We start from the raw sequence: 16,113 nt of genomic DNA, 5'->3' as shown, positions 1-16,113 counted from the left end.
CCCTTTGTTTCAAACAGGGCTAGTGAGGTTTCCCTGTTTCTGTTTCATTTGCTTGCCCTCTGGATGTTGCATTTTGAAATTAAAATGACAAACTCTCATTAATATTTATAAAACTATTTTATAACAATTTACGTTCCCTTCTAAGTCTTGTTGTATCCCTCCCATAGTTTTGTTCCCACTTTCGAAGGCCAAAGTCCACTAGCCAAAAGCCTGATTACAAATCTTGGCCAGCTGGTGCTCTGATCAAAATCAAGCAGCGGAAGTCAGACACAAATGCAAGAGTTCATGTGTAAACAATAAAGGTAGATAAATGAATAATTCATAACTTAAAGTCACGGACCAAGGGAAACCTCTAAGCCCTTCCAATAGTGTTTATATAAGAATGTAATTATATTTAGACATGGTTACTATCCGGTTACATGCAAATAATCAACGTCCTAATTGAAATTTTTAGTGGCTGTAAGCAACACTGTGTTTGTTTCTGCAAACTCTTTACAGTTGATTGAGTTAACTGTGTATCGGAAGTCAGTTAGAAATGTACGGGAAAACCTGATGGAGATCTGAACCTGAAAGGCTGGTGTGATACTGTTCAACTCTTAGTCTTAATGGGATCCTTCAGCAAAGAGATGCATCAGCTCCAACTTCTGAATTATCTCTAGATTGTATTTTTGGGGCACAGCAGGGGCTGTGAGAATCAGTACTGAGAGTGTATTATGAATTACAGGAAATTGAATTTCCAAGTACTGGGCACTAAATGAATCGCCTGTTACTCTTCATATATCACCAGTGGCAAGCAGAGTTTTCCAGATTCTTTTCCCTCTGCAAGATTACTGAAATTCGTTCTTTCTTTAGGGACTTTTGAAAAAAGTTGTGCTGACAGGGACTGACTACCCATTGGTACATTTCAAACTTTTGCATGGGGCAGCCTTTTACTGTCAATACCCGGAGGTTAGAAAGTTCAGGACTGAGTAGCCTGTGACAGGAAGACTTCTATGCAGCATGTTTTTCAGTCAAAATGTTATGCATAACTGCATAATGAGTAACAATTTCTGGGAAATGTCACGTTGCAGCATCCCTGGCTCTGCAGTCTGTGCCTATGACATGCTTGACATTGCCAATGTATTTACTGGGAGATTCAAAGAACAAAAGTCTCCAGATTCTACATGGACACCAGTTCCTGATGAGCGAGTGCCCAAACCCAGGTATGCGTTCATATGCTGTGTAGTAATGGTTTGTGTCTTCGTGTACGCAACACAATCTGTTTGACAATTTGAGCAGCAATGTGAGGTACAGATGTAATGGGAAATCCATATTTTAACTGAAATAAGAATTCAGCCTGATTCTAATCTAAGTTGTTGTGGTGTAAATCAGGAGTAGTCCATTGAAATCACCTTTAATACAGGATAAGTCAGATCAGGATCATACCCATTAGATTGAAATCGGGGGTTGCTTAAGACGGTATAAATTACACATTGTCAGGAAACGACTGGCACCAATTTGCCATTCAGTGGGTAACATAACAAATATAACTGATGTGCCAAGTAGGAGGAAATAAGGGGGAAGAAGGAAAAGGAACTAACTAGAGGGAGTAAGATAAAAAAGAGGATCTGCTTTATCTAATACCACCTATTACTTGCTTCCCCTAAGTCCACTTCCTTTCCACTCCTTTTGGCGTGTTCATTGCACTCATTTTGTATGCACATTGAATACCAGTTCAGTGCAAGTTACACTACCTTGCCACCTACATCCATTTGTTGACTCACTCACACTCAGGGCCAGATTCCACTTAATGGTATACTGGTGTAAATCTGGAATAATTCCATTTATGTCAATAGAGTTATACCACTGTAACCATTAGTAGAATCTGGCTCCAAATCCATCATTTAATTTGGTCCAAAAGACTTCCATGGGGGTTGCACCCAGTTACACCAAGTCTGAATTTGGCCCATTATGTTTTAGAGACTTACTGAACCTAGCAGTTCAATTCTTTCATTAGGCCTGAGGTTATCTATCTTCAACTTTATTTGTAAGTTGTTCCCTGGACAGGAACTTTGAAATGCCCATGGAACATCATGTATATGTTATGTCTACTCTCCTGGGGACAGCCCCAGGGAACCCCTGAGCAGCGGGAGGGCCCCTGGAATCTCGGAGCAGGGATGGCTGGGGGCAGTCAGCCCCTGCGGCCAGTGCAGGGGCTAGCCACAGGCGGGCCCCAACAGCAGCGGTGTCCTGTGCGCCCCCCCCCATCCCCCCAGAGCAGCAGCGCCCAGAGCCCCAGGAGCTAAGTTTTAGTCGGGTATTTATATAGTAAAAGTCGTGGACTTTTTTTGTGTGGATTTTTTGTTTAATGACCGTGACTTGTCCATGACTTTTATTAAAAATTCCCGTGACTAAATCTTAGCCTGACTCATGCCTACAGTACTGGGTGTCACAGTTCAGGGCAACTACACCTGTATTTCTCTCTATGGCACAGCAAGGACACCCAGTCTCAGGCTTCTAGCTCCCTAGAAGTTACCGCTCTTGGGTGGAGCCAAGTATCTCCCTCTCTCCTGACCAGGGTATTTCTAGGCTGCCCAGTTCCAGGATTATACTGTGATTTTCCCAGCAAAACACAGTCCGCCTAAACAGGCCTGCTTGTGTCTCCTCTCGGAGACAGCACACAATGTAATTGCCAACAGTTATCACCCAGTACTTCCTATGCAGGCTTACTTTATTTGTAAGGAAAAAGCACTACAGAGAAAACGTTAAAACATAAAAGAATCTAGACTCATGCTAGTAAGCTTACCATGGTTCACCCCAACCTTCGTATCTTCACCCAAGAGGTTTCCTTGAGGTTTTCTTGCAGATGTGGTCGCCCCATCTCAACAAAGATATATTGGCCTTGGAAAAGGTTCAGAAAAGGGCAACAAAAGTGACTGGGGTATGGAACGGCTTCCATATGAGGAGAGATTAATAAGACTGGGACTTTTCAGCTTGGAAAAGAGACAACTTAGGGGAGATATGATAGAGGTCTATAAAATCATGGCTCGTGTGGAAAAAGTAAATAAGGAAGTATTTACTCCTTCTCATAACACAAGAACTAGAGGTCACCAAATGTAATTAATAGGCAGCAGGTTTAAAACAAACAAAAGGAAGTATTTCTTCACACAACGCACAGTCAGTTTGTGGAACTCTTTGCCAGAAGATGTTGTAAAGGCCAAGACTATAACAGGGTTCAAAAAAGAGCTAGATAAATTCATGGAGGATAGGTCCATCAATGGCTATTAGCCAGGATGGGCAGGGATGGTGTCCTAGCCTCTGTTTGCCAGAAGCTGGGAATGAACGACAGGGGATGTATCACTTGATGATTACCTGTTCTGTTTATTGTTTCTGAAGCACCTGGCATTAGTCCCGGTCAGAAGACAGGATGCTGGGCTAGATGGACATTTGGTCTGACCCAGTACGGCCGTTCTTATGCTTAAGTTGATTACAGCTTCAGCTCAGAACAAGCATAGTCATGAAAAGTTTAGTCAGTCCTTTATACAGAGGTCTTTGATCTGGGGTTTGCAGGAGTAGCTAATTAGGAGACAATGGGTCTTTCTCCATAGCTGCCAATGTTCTCCCAACTACCTATTAGGAAACCCACTTCACACATGTTTCAGAGTAACAGCTGTGTTAGTCTGTATTCGCAAAAAGAAAAGGAGTACTTGTGGCACCTTAGAGACTAACCAATTTATTTGAGCATAAGCTTTCGTGAGCTACAGCTCACTTCATCGGATGCAACTTCACACATATTCTCCCAAACAGTTATTTGAAGTTCCTAACATTTACATTAGTCAAGTCCCTAGAAAAGTTACATACAATCCCACAGTAACATGTAAACAGTTGCAATTGTAATACAATGGACCCCAAAGATATTAAATCTACTTCGAAAAGGTTTAACTTAATTCAGTAAAGTTTATCTTTATTCAGTGAGGTTTGTTTAGGATATTGCAGAATACTGTCATTCTGCCACACTGGAGTTCTCATGCTTGTCAGAAACAAAGTGAAACCACAGTAAGGTGTTCACACTGATGCTGGGTTCCCCCACGCCCACTGGGCTGTATTTTGAACATTTTATTTCACACTGTAAAAAACCAACTATCCCCTTGGTAAATTAAATAGAGTGCACTTATTCCATGAGGAAGTGCCACAGTATTGGGGCCAGTTAAAACCGGGAGAGTGCCTTATCCATGAACAGTATCTTGCCAAATAAGTCTGTACATTTATTAGACTCCATGTGGGTGGATGGACTGCAGACTCGTGTGAAATTCTGTGGCTTACGTTGTGCAGGAGGTCAGACTAGATGATCTTAATGGTCCCTTCTGACCTTAGTATCTATGAATCTATTTAAAACTTCATGATCTTCTTTTTTGGATGGCAATAAATCAAAGTATTCCTAAGATAGGCAGAACAGAGTCCTGGACTCCCACTAAGGTCTCAGCAGGCCCAAAGGAAATCTAACAGTACTTCATTTGGTGGCATTCTGAATTGTTCAACACAGAATCTTTGGCACATTCTTGCCTAGTGCCAGATGCTTAGAAAAGCAATTCACTTAGAAAATTTGCCCTCAGGCACTAAATAAGTACTTTCCCCCCTTTTTTTATTTAGGCCAGGTTGCTGTGCTGGCTCTGTGTCATTAGAAAAGTACATAACCTCCAATGAGTTCCCAGACGATACTCTAAATTTCATCAAAACACATCCTCTCATGGATGAGGCTGTTCCTTCAATTGTCAGCAGGCCCTGGTTCCTGAGGACAATGGTCAGGTAAATAACTAACTTTCCTAACCCTCTTAACATGCTGTCAGGATGTGTTAATGAACTATGCTTAGAATACTTTGAAATTCTAATAACCATTTCTGCTGTGCTGGGCATGAATCCAGCTATGAATTATGACAGTACTGAGTAGAGGCCACAGAACACCCAGAGCAGCTTTCAAGACTGGAAATGATTTCAGTCTTTTCCAACCATGCTGCACTGAAACCAGATTTCAGAGGGAATGTGGAGCAGGGAACATTGCCCTGCATATTAGCTTATGGGTCAGTATTTGAAACAGCTCTGTAGAAAACTTTGGGTAAAGTTCTACAGATAGCCAGGGGGTACGTCCACAGGAAATAAAGATGCCTGTCAGGATATGTTCACAGGATACAAAGATGTCTGTCAGGATATGTGCTGGTTTGTTTCAGTGTTTGCACAAGTGTACAAACAGAAATAATCACATAACCCCCATCTGGTCTATGACAATGAGAAAAGAAATAATAATACAGAGATTTGTACAAAGACACATAAATCAACAATCCTCAGAATGTCACCACCACACATTGGGAAACACATTTTTATTCTATTCTGTAAAGGTTCTAACGCTGCTTTCATCATGATAATATCTAAGCACCCTCCAGTAGCGCATTAAGCGAAGTGACTAACATCTGCCTCATGTAGTTTATTCTCTTGCGCTCATTCTCTACCCAGGGGGAGAATTGTGTGTGCAGTGTAGTGTTTAGTTTGGGTTGCGTTTTGTTTTGGAGGTTTTTTTTAATGTACAGGTTTTATGTGTTTGTGTTGGAGAAGACAAGCTCAAACAAATGCACCTAGCACTTGGAGAAGTGATGAGTTTTGTTGTGGTCTGTGAAAGTTCATTCCACAGTCTCAGACTGGCCTCAAGAAAGTTTTGTCTCCCACATAGATGAGCTTTATCCTTATTGTAGAAAATTCCATTGTGCTAGAGGAGCAGAAGTGTCAACCGTGGGAGCTTTAGGTGGTCTTTAGATACCGTGGGCCCAGGCCATTGACAGCTTTGAAGATAAAGATCGAGAGCCGGAACTTGAGTCAGTATTCTATTGGAAGCCAGTGTAGAGAGGGGAGGACAGATGTAATGTATTTAATGTTATAAATGGGTTCTCTTGGTAGCCCATGTTGTTGAGAAGATGTGCTGCAACATGGTTGTTTTAGGTGGAGTTTCCTAAGGGACGGGTGCTTCGTGCCCAGTGCTATTGTCCAGATGAAGGTGATGAAAGTATGTGTAAGGAATAACAAAGGACTAGAGTTATTGGCATTTCCCAGCCCACCAGGGAAGACAGAAAGCTGCTATGTGAGAACTTAGAATCAGCAAGGAATCAAGGCGCACTCCTAAACTATGAACCAAATTGAACTATTGTGGGTGTGTGCCTTCAATGACAGGAGACCACACCATGGCTGCAAACTCATCTAATATTTTCTTCTGCCCACTAGCATCACCTTCGTCTTGCTCAGGTTCAGCTTCAACAAAGCTGTTCTTCATCATGAGCTGATGTTGTCCAATCCCTGAGCTATCTTGGTGGTAGTACTATGGTCATATGTGGTGAAGTATAAGTTCAGCTGATTTAGCTTTTAGCTTTTCAGTATTGTGCTTACACAGCTTTTACTACCAAAAGGATGAATACGGATATGCCATCACTATTGCTTTCTATGACAGAATATGACATTTTAAACATTTCCTCGCACTCATTTGCTTTCCCTGCTCATAGAAGTCATCAGTCATCATTGCTTCTGATTAGAAGGGTAATTGCTAAGTGGTTTCAGACACTTATGCACCTCTTCAGCCGGCTGCTTGAGCTTTGCTGCTGCAAACACTTTTGCTAGCTGTATAACATACATATGCACACACAAAACAGCATCAGTTTGGTGCCCAACTACTACTCTCTGTATGAACTTATGCGGTCAGTTCAACTGAAAGAAATAGCTTGTGTTTCTTATATGATTACTAGAAAGCTATCAACTATTATTTGAAAAGTGAGAAAATAAATGATAGACTAACTCAAATAATGACAAATGCGATGTTGTCATGCTAGATATCGTCTGACCAAAATTGCAGTAGACACTGCTGCTGGACCACATCAGAATCACACGGTGGTTTTCCTGGGATCAGAGAAGGGAATCATATTGAAATTCTTGGCCCGGACAGGAAACAGCGGTTTCCTAAATGATAGCCTTTTCCTGGAGGAGATGAATGTTTACAATCCCGAAAAGTGCGTATCTGGTTCTTTGTACTCATTTACGGGACAGCATTGACACGTCTGAATTTCCATGGTGCAGGTAGTCCCATGAAAAGGGAATGGCCACAGAATTCAGAGTTTTAGAGTAATTTTGAATGTTTCTTTTGTGTTTGCTTCCCTCTGTTTCTACGTTTTATTTTATGTATTTTAATTTCAACACGTATAGACAATTGCCCATCACAGTCAGCTCTTACGCACCCCTGACAATGCAATCCAACAAAGACAAAAACAGCAGTAGCTAACCGACAACTTGCCCACAAAAATGAACTCCCCCACCCTCAAAATACTGATTCCCCTCAAAAACCCACCCCCAAGATAAGACCTCCTGACCTTCAACCCTCCTCAAATGTAAATAGATTAGTTTTGCAGCATACCATAAAGGTTAAGGAGGGGAATGAATTTGAAAGTCAAGGAGCCACATGGAGTCTTCCCTACTGGCAGCTCCCCGCTTGTATATATCTTTTTTAACAGTTGTTCATATACCTTAGTAACAATTATTTTAATGGAGCTCATGTATTCTTTTCCCCTGGCTTGATAATTTCTCCTCTCTGGAATGCTCTCAGATTAAGAAATCATTATGTTATAATTAAATTTGCCAAGAACACCCATTTATAACATTATCCTGCTCTGTCAAATCAGGTGCAGCTATGATGGGGTAGAAGACAAGAGGATTATGGGAATGCAGCTTGACAAACACAGCAGTTCTCTATACGTAGCATTCTCTACCTGTGTGATAAAGATTCCCCTGGGACGATGTGAGCGTCATGGCAAGTGCAAAAAGTAGGTGTTTTGTGTCACGGTTTCTCTCCACATTTACAAACCCTTTTGCAAGCCATACTGAGCATTAGAGAACTGAAGAAGAAAAAATTCCAGAAAGCTTTATGATCTTCTTCTTTCTTAAGGGCCTGCATAGCCTCCAGAGACCCATACTGTGGCTGGGTGAAGGAAGGTGGGGTATGCACACAGCTGTTACCTGGTATAAAGTAAGTAACCATTGGTACTGGATAGACAGAGTAAAAAAATTAGGGGCTTTAGCAGTGATGCCAATCAGATATAATTTTGGACAGAACTGTTTGAAAAAGCCCAGAAGGAGCTCTTGGGAAAAGAATGTGCAAAATGTTTGCTTTCATCTCATTTGCATTCTCTGGAATTCCAGAGTATGATTTGATGCAAACTCTCCACTGATTATTTACCCTTAGGAAAAAGAAAAGAAGATAGATACACATTAAGTCCCATGCATTGCTCAAAGAGGGAGAACTGTATGAGCAAGTCTGGCACTGGTGCCATGAAAGCAGATTAAAAGAGGCAATAGAATCCAAATTAGATTACTGAAGCAGTTTGACAAACAAACAAACAAACAAAACCAGCCCTCTGTGTATTACTGAGATGAATCACAGATCACTAAAGTACACCGAAAGATTTGTTGGATCTCTAATTGCTTAACAGTGGAATATCAGTACTTCATAACAACATTTTAGGACTCTGAAAGCTTTTTTTAAATGCATTTATAAATGCCTCCTTGCAGGCAACAGATCCACCTGAAAGGTCTCATATTTTGGCCAGGTCTGACACAGCCCAAGCTCACTCACTTTACGCCTTGGCTGTACTTCCGAGTCTTGGTACAGGTGTATTGTTAACATCAGATAACCTCTGTATTCCTGCTGACAGGAAGCCCCCTGCTTCCTTACAGGTCCTCAATAAATATATAACAGCTGCATTATCATTATTATTCCTAGATCAGCCATTTTATTCTCTCTGTTACTTTAGAATGTTTTTTTTAAAGATTCACTGTAGATCTTTGTTAACTGTAAGTGCCCTGTTGCATTCTCTTCATTACAGCAAAGTGGACCGTGCCTCAGATGGGCCATTTGGTAGAGGTAGAAGAGAATTAAAGCATATAGCATTGACATCTATTTCTGCATCTATGAGCATTTCTGAAGTGTTTATTATCATAGTTCCTAGGCTCAGTACCTACATATTGGTTTGATGTATTTTTCTTGTCAAAATACCAATGCACCTTCTGCAGAGTACAAGCAAGTTCAGATAGAATCATAATTGCTTTCTGATAACTTCATTGTTTGTTTTAGACTTATCACTTTATTCACAGATGTTCTCCCATTTTTCGTAAAGATATGTATCTGTTTGCCTGATTTAACAATACAAGACGTAGTAGAAAAATTTTGCAGAAAAATATGTCAAAGCATCATCTTCCAAAAGAACCATTAAGAGGTGAAAATAACTCAATTTGTCTATGTTTGCATTTTGCAAGTTTCCCAGTGGTGTATTAAAGAAACGACCAATTTCTCTCTGTATGTTTATTTCATTTTTAGATGGTATGATTTCTTTCCGGTGATGTCTGTGAATGTTGTTACTTACACCATTATGTTTCTTTTTGTTATTTAGGCTGGCATTTGAGCAGGATATAGAGCATGGCAATACAGATGGCCTGGGTGACTGCCAAAGTAAGCAAAGCTTTTACTCCCTGTTTATCTTGTGTCAGAGAAACTTTTTGACTGCCCAGAATCACCATTACCTGCCCAGAGCTCTGTTGTTAGCAATGAAAAACATAATAACAGCAACCACACTTTAAGTAACCAGTACAAGAAAAGCATTTGTGTGCCTGTTTAAAGAAAACATATAATTTTGGTTTATACAAACAATGGCACTTGTTTTAATGGCAATTGTGTTGTGGGACAAATCCAGCTCTGAAGGATATTAATTATAGCAGCTGTATACACTGTATCTTCGTTGCCATTGTAAACTCAAGGGTGGGTGACTGGGTGGGTTGGATTATGTGTGTGATCTTGCATGCAAGGTCTCAGCTGCGCAGTGCAAAATGAACATTTGTTGCTTTACAAATATTGGGTGAAATCGTGACTTGGTCTATGTACCCGTACATGAGAGCCCCTCTGTTCCCTTTACTCAGACCTTGAGTCGCGGCCCGCAAGGGTAAGCAAGGCTACCCTTAGTCCCTCTCTGGAACAGATGGGCAGCAGTGACTTGAGGGATGAGGAGTGTGCATAGCCTTGTCTCCACTCCCTACTCACTGGTCAGCACAGCTGTGCCAGCATGTTGTGGGAGGTAGTAATTTGCAACTGGTGTGACCAGCAGTAACCCCTCAGGAGTAAGGGGCAGCATGGAGGGAAGTGTGACTCCCTGAGAGGCAGTTGCGGACTTGGGATGCTCCTGAGGCAGTGCAGCTACCCATCACCCCTTTTATGAACTGTGTTGTGTGCCAAAATATAGCTCTTTCAGATTAAGCATATTTAAATTTAGACTTTAGGAAAAATACAAGTGTGTGCATAATAAGCCTAATCTTTTATTTCTTTGTGCATCCAAAACCCTAGGGGGTGAAATCCAGGCCCCACATAAGTCAGTGGGAGTTTTGCCCTTGTCAGTAATGGTGTCAGGATTTCATCCTTGTTGCCTACAGAATTGGGCTGTTTATGTTATGGATTTTTTTCTGATTTCCTTGAATTATGTACATTTACTAACTGGGACAATGTAGACAAAGAGTTTGGAATGCAGACTAATCACTTGGGACCAAATTCTGATAATCTGAGTTATCATGAGCAGGGCCTAGAGTGTTCACTTTGAAGTCCAGGGCACTCTGGTCAAATAAGGTACTAGACAACATGATGAACAAGGTTAGGAGAATATGGCCTTTGGGGTGAAAGAAATGACACACGTTATATGGCCAAACATTTAACCTTCAAACTTGTGGGCTGTACATATGAAGAGTTGTTGGTTTTTTTTAATGACCCTTTAATGCTGCCTATCTGTGCTAACTCCATGGGAAGCATTTAGAAAACACATGCCAAAAATCCTTTTAATAATCACTCCCATGGCATGGCTTTACGCAAAAGATCTATGTCAAAATTTGTTCAGCAGTGCTTACGGTTATGTTGAGCTGCATTTGACATACTTTAACGTACCTTAATATACTTAAAGAGCCTCAGCATTTTTAATTGGAGAGAGATTTAATACAAAATACCACATGTAACTTTACAAGGTAAATTTCTCGTGCGGCAGAGTGCCGATTTCACCCCATCGTTACCAGCAGTGGAATCCTGCAGCTTAATCCCTGTATAAAACTTTGGATAATATGCCTCTTTATACCTCAGAAATTCAGAGTGAAAGCTGTCACTCAGTCTTTACAGTGCCTGGTGCCAAGGGACTGCAGCACATGTCGCATACAGTGAAACCTTATGTGCTGATTGGAGACCCCAGAAATACCTAGGGCTGCGTTCAAGATAGCCATCGTTCTTAATGTTCTTGCCTATGTCGGTTTAATTCAGAACCTGGACATTACTTTAAACCCATGCAACCAAGAACCCAATTCTTCATAAAACAATTTCCGCTGCCTGTGGGCACAATAAAACCGCTGAAGCTGAGGAGTTAATGTACAGTGAGCCAACACTTATGGAATATAGAGTAATGGAGCATGTAGACTGAAGGCCAGAGTGTGCCTGGCTCCTGCACAGATGCACTGCTGGGGAGAATGCCAGAAGCCTCCCACTCCTGACATAGCCATTTCTTATTGCAGTCCCTCTGCTTGGGAGAGCTCAAGGATTTAATCTTTTGTATCAGATGTACTTAGATTTTCAGAAAGCCGTTGACAAGGTTCCTCACCAAAGGCTCTTAAGCAATGTAAGCTGTCATGGCATAGGAGGGTAGGGCCTCTCATGGATTGGTAATTGGTTAAAAGATAGGAAACAAGGGTAGGAATAAATGGTCAGTTTTCAGAAAGGAGAGAGGTAAATAGTAGTGTCCCCCAAGGAGTCTGTACTGGAATGAGTACGATATAACATATTCATAAATGATCTGGAAAAAGGGGTAAACAGTGAGGTGGAAAAATTTGTAGATGGTACAAAACTATTCAAGATAGAGCTACAAAGTGATCTCACAAAACTGGGTGAGTGGGCAAGAAAATGGCAGATGAAATTCAATGTTGATAAATGCAAAGTAATGCACATTAGAAAACATAATCCTAACTATGCATATAAAATGATGGGGTCTAAATTGGCTGTTACCACTCAAGAAAGAGATCTTGGAGTCATTGTGGCTAGTTCTCTGAAAACATCCACTCAATGTGCAGCAGCAGTCAAAAAAGCAAACAGAATGTTGGGAATCGTTAAGAAAGGGATAGATAATAAGACCGAAAATTTCATATTGCCCCTATATAAATCCATGGTATGCCAACATCTTGAATACTGCATGCAGATGTGGTCTCCCCATCTCAAAAAAGATATATTGGAAAAGGTCAACAAAAGTGACTAGGGGTATGGAACAGTTCCCATATGAGGAGAGATTAAAAAGAGTGGGACTTTTCAGCTTGGAATAAAGACAATTTAGGGGGACTGTGATAGAGGTCTATAAAATCATGACTAGTGTGGAAAAAGTAAATAAGAAAGTATTTACTTCTTCTCATAACATAAGAACTAGGGGTCACCAAATGTAATTAATAGGCAGCAGGTTTAAAACAAACAAAAGGAAGTATTTCTTCGCCCAGCCAACCTGTGGAACTCTTTGTCAGAGGATCTTGTACAGGCCAAGACTATAACAGAGTTCAGAAAAGAACTAGATAAGTTCATGGAGGATAGGTCCATCAATGGCTGTTAGCCAGGATGGGCAGGGATGGTGTCCCTAGCCTCCGTTTGCCAGAAGCTAGGAATGGACGACAGGGGATGGATCACTTGATGATTACCTGTTCTGTTTATTTCTTCTGGAGCACCTGGTATCAGCCACTGTCAGACGACAGGATACTGGGCTAGATGGACCTTTGGTCTGACCCAATATGGCCGTTCTTATGTATGTGTAACACCGACTGAACCTAATCAAACCTGGGACTTCTGGAGCTTAGCCTATGAGCCTCTACTGCATGAGCTAAAAGCCACATGGTCCTTAGCTAAGGGCTGTAGCAGATTCATTAATCTCTAAGTGGTCTCAGTGCCACTAGAAGGGACAGAACACCACACCCTGGAGATGTGTAGGTTACATATGCACCCCTCCTACTTCCACGTCAGTCTGCTTCATGGGCTAGGAGGATAGGGTAGCCTGTACTCTGGGTTGTTTAGAGATATATGCACAGTCCCTGCAGTGCTTCCTCATGGGATGACATGGCACCTATCTCAGGACAATATCTAAATGGCCCTTATTCTGTATGAGTTCAGTCCCACTTTTCTTAAAGTCCATGTGATTTTTGTCATTAACTACAATGGCAGCAGGATAAAGCCTGTTTTTATATTTACTCTGTAAAGAGTTCCATATTTGAAGCAGAGAATTCCATGGTACCCTTCACTGCATACCAGTGCCATATACACAGAGACACCAAGAATGATCTCGCTGTAGATTTGGTCCTCCCCATAATACCAAATACCGCCACAACTCAGCTTGAGCAGTGGAAAAATTAGTGTGGGGATTTCTCCAAATTTCTCCTTAAGCAAACACTTAATGACTTGACCACAATCAGACAATCAGCACTTGCAGATTTTGAATGTAAGAATAAGTTGAGGCTTTAACTATTTAAATGTCTGATAACTAATGGTCTGTGAGGCAACTGCCCTCTTACTGTCCCTCCTCAAGACCCATTTCTGCTGCAATGGTTACAAGAAATTGGCCAAATAACAGTTGGCCAGGTTGAATGGCAGTGGGGGATATCTGACATCACTTAACTATCAAAGAAGGGTGAGAAATGATTCAGAATCAATCTGTGCACATTGGGTGAAATTCACTCCTTGGGACTTGATCCTGCAAAGAGAGCTATGTGGTGGCTAGGATCTGCTTGCACTGTTGTCTTTGAAGGAGTGAGGCTTTAGCTTGTAAGCTGTTTGGGGCAGACACTGTGGTCTTCTTCTATGTTTGTGTAGCATCTAGCACATTGACATGCCGATTTTGATTGGGGCACTTGGGCACTGACTCACAGTACAATTAAATAACAACAGAAGCATAAAAGGTTTTGTTAGTAGCAAGAACTTAGAACTGTGGGAGAAATAATGAATTTTACCTCTCGTTTTTGTTTTTGTTTCAGATTCCTTTGTAGCACTGAATGGTAAGGACGCTCTTAGTCACATCATTTCCTATCTGTGCTGCTCAATTTTGGAGGGATCATCTTACTAACCTTTTAAATATTGTAATGCTTTGATTTTTCTATAATGTTTTTCCTAATTTATTTTTTTCATAGCCATTTCAACTGCTTCACCAGCTCATGAAATGTCGTACAACACAGTGTATGGTCAGTTTATTGATATTTTTAAAAATTCTCCCCCAGGTCCTTGTGTTAGCTGGTAGATCCCATTCCCCAATAGAAATTGTCTTTTTTGTTTTGTTTTATTGGGGCCTGATTCACTAATCTTAGGATTATTTGTCCTTTTTGACATACAGTTTTCCATCTTGCACCAAAACTACTTAATTGAGCTAAAACAATTTATGGCCAGTCTTAATGGCACTCCAAATTCAGAACTTTTAACCAAGCTGACCCAAGCATGCTTCACCAGAGCATCTAGCAAGTGTACATGGTACAATGAATACATTTTGTCTTTTCACTGCGGAAAAGAAGGTAGGAAAATAGGTCCATCTAACCAAGTATCCTGTCTCTGACATCAGCCAGTACCAGATGCTGTAGGGAAAGAAACAAGAAACCCTGCCTCAGGCAGTTATGGAATAACCTATCCCTAAGGAAAATTTTTTTGCAAGCCTCATTAGTTAGAGGTTGGCTCATGCCCTAAAACACGAAGGTTTCAATTGCTTCCAAACTTTTGGGCTGCCTTATTCCTGGTGGTGCTTCCATGCTCTATGTAACACCCTAACTTCCTGGTGTTGCCAGATCCCAGCAATCCATCTGAAAACAAAGGGCTTCATACCAGAAAGTTCTAACTTCCAGAGCCAAAGAGTTAGTCATTGCTTCCACAACAGATCTTCTTCCAATGGCCGATATCCATAGGCTATGCGTGACATATGGTATTACTCCTGGTTAAGGCAATGGCATATTACCATTGACTTCAGTGGGGCAGGGTTGGGGCTTAGTGATCAGACTCCTGTCAGGCAGCATGGGACTAACAAGCCCTGGACTAACAAAGTAGATCAGAATTGGGACAAAATTAGCACATGCTCAACATCTGCAAGTGTAGAGTGTTTTCAGTGTTATTCTTCCAAAGCATATAGCAGTAATTGATTAAAAGTAATGTTTCTGAGTCTGAAGAAAAGAAAATTGCCCTGTAGATAGCACTGATGTTCAAAAAGGTTTTGATTGCCAAGTGCATTGGTACTCCCACTCATATGAAACACAGCTTTACAGCAGGGCTGTGGAGAGACACCTTATTGGTTACGGACTTCGGTGGAGGTTGCTTTTTTCACCTGACCAAAGAGTCATGAAGATGGCCCTCAGTGAGAAACATCACAGCCCCAAAGGGTGTGTGTATAAAAAAAAAAAAAAACACGCTAATGTCTGTATCTCCCTCTCCCAAACTGATTTATTGCATTAACATTTCAAAAAAGGATCTTATTTATCTGGTACTATGGAGAAATGCTACCCAGTGCTAACTTTAAGTCTTAATCACACCCTATCTGTCATCTAATACTAATGACATGCCTGAGGCAAATTCGGATATGCAGTCATTAGATCAGTGAATTTCTTTTATTGTTGTCGTAGTTAAAATACAAGAGGTGACATTATGATGCAGTTGACAGTCCTCCTTCCCTCCTGCTTTGCGCTCAGACAACCTACCAAAGAAAAGGGAGTTACAAAAATCTCGTACATGAAGAGAGAAAACTCACAATCTCTCCACAACATACAGTAAAAAACAGCCTCATGTTAACAATTCACTGTATAGACACACTAATGTTTAGTATTTTAACTGATGCAAAGAAGTCATTTTAGCATGAGACGAAAAGTATACTTACTTTAACTAAAATTATATAAACAGTGCATTTTACTGTTATTGAACATAATTAAATGTAAAATTAAATGGCATTTCATTATGGCTAGAACCTTAGAATGCTGGTATATATCAGCATGCCAATCAAATGAATGCTCAGGATGCATTTGGAGCTTGTAGGATATATA

The 16,113-nt window shown here is 40.9% G+C and overlaps 1 protein-coding gene across 4 annotated transcripts in view; it reads left to right on the top strand.

The window, feature by feature from the left end:
• The window catches only part of SEMA6A (semaphorin 6A), a 70,463-nt gene that overhangs the window by 26,371 nt on the left and 27,979 nt on the right, over positions 1 to 16,113 (top strand). For 2 of the 4 annotated variants that reach the window (XM_077816352.1, XM_077816350.1), the window contains exons 10-17: positions 1,071 to 1,202; positions 4,630 to 4,785; positions 6,846 to 7,022; positions 7,689 to 7,829; positions 7,952 to 8,032; positions 9,453 to 9,511; positions 14,080 to 14,100; positions 14,233 to 14,283. In XM_077816352.1, coding sequence (XP_077672478.1) covers positions 1,071 to 1,202; positions 4,630 to 4,785; positions 6,846 to 7,022; positions 7,689 to 7,829; positions 7,952 to 8,032; positions 9,453 to 9,511; positions 14,080 to 14,100; positions 14,233 to 14,283 — 818 coding nt within the window. The remainder of the gene's footprint in view (positions 1 to 1,070; positions 1,203 to 4,629; positions 4,786 to 6,845; positions 7,023 to 7,688; positions 7,830 to 7,951; positions 8,033 to 9,452; positions 9,512 to 14,079; positions 14,101 to 14,232; positions 14,284 to 16,113) is intronic. The other 2 variants (XM_077816353.1, XM_077816351.1) reach the window with 1 other exon arrangement.

The sequence above is a fragment of the Eretmochelys imbricata genome, chromosome 5 (genome assembly GCF_965152235.1).
Source record: "Eretmochelys imbricata isolate rEreImb1 chromosome 5, rEreImb1.hap1, whole genome shotgun sequence".
NCBI classification, from domain to species: Eukaryota; Metazoa; Chordata; order Testudines; family Cheloniidae; genus Eretmochelys; species Eretmochelys imbricata.
The sequence above is the reverse complement of the archived record's forward strand: the minus strand, read 5'-3'. Positions and strand labels throughout refer to the sequence as shown.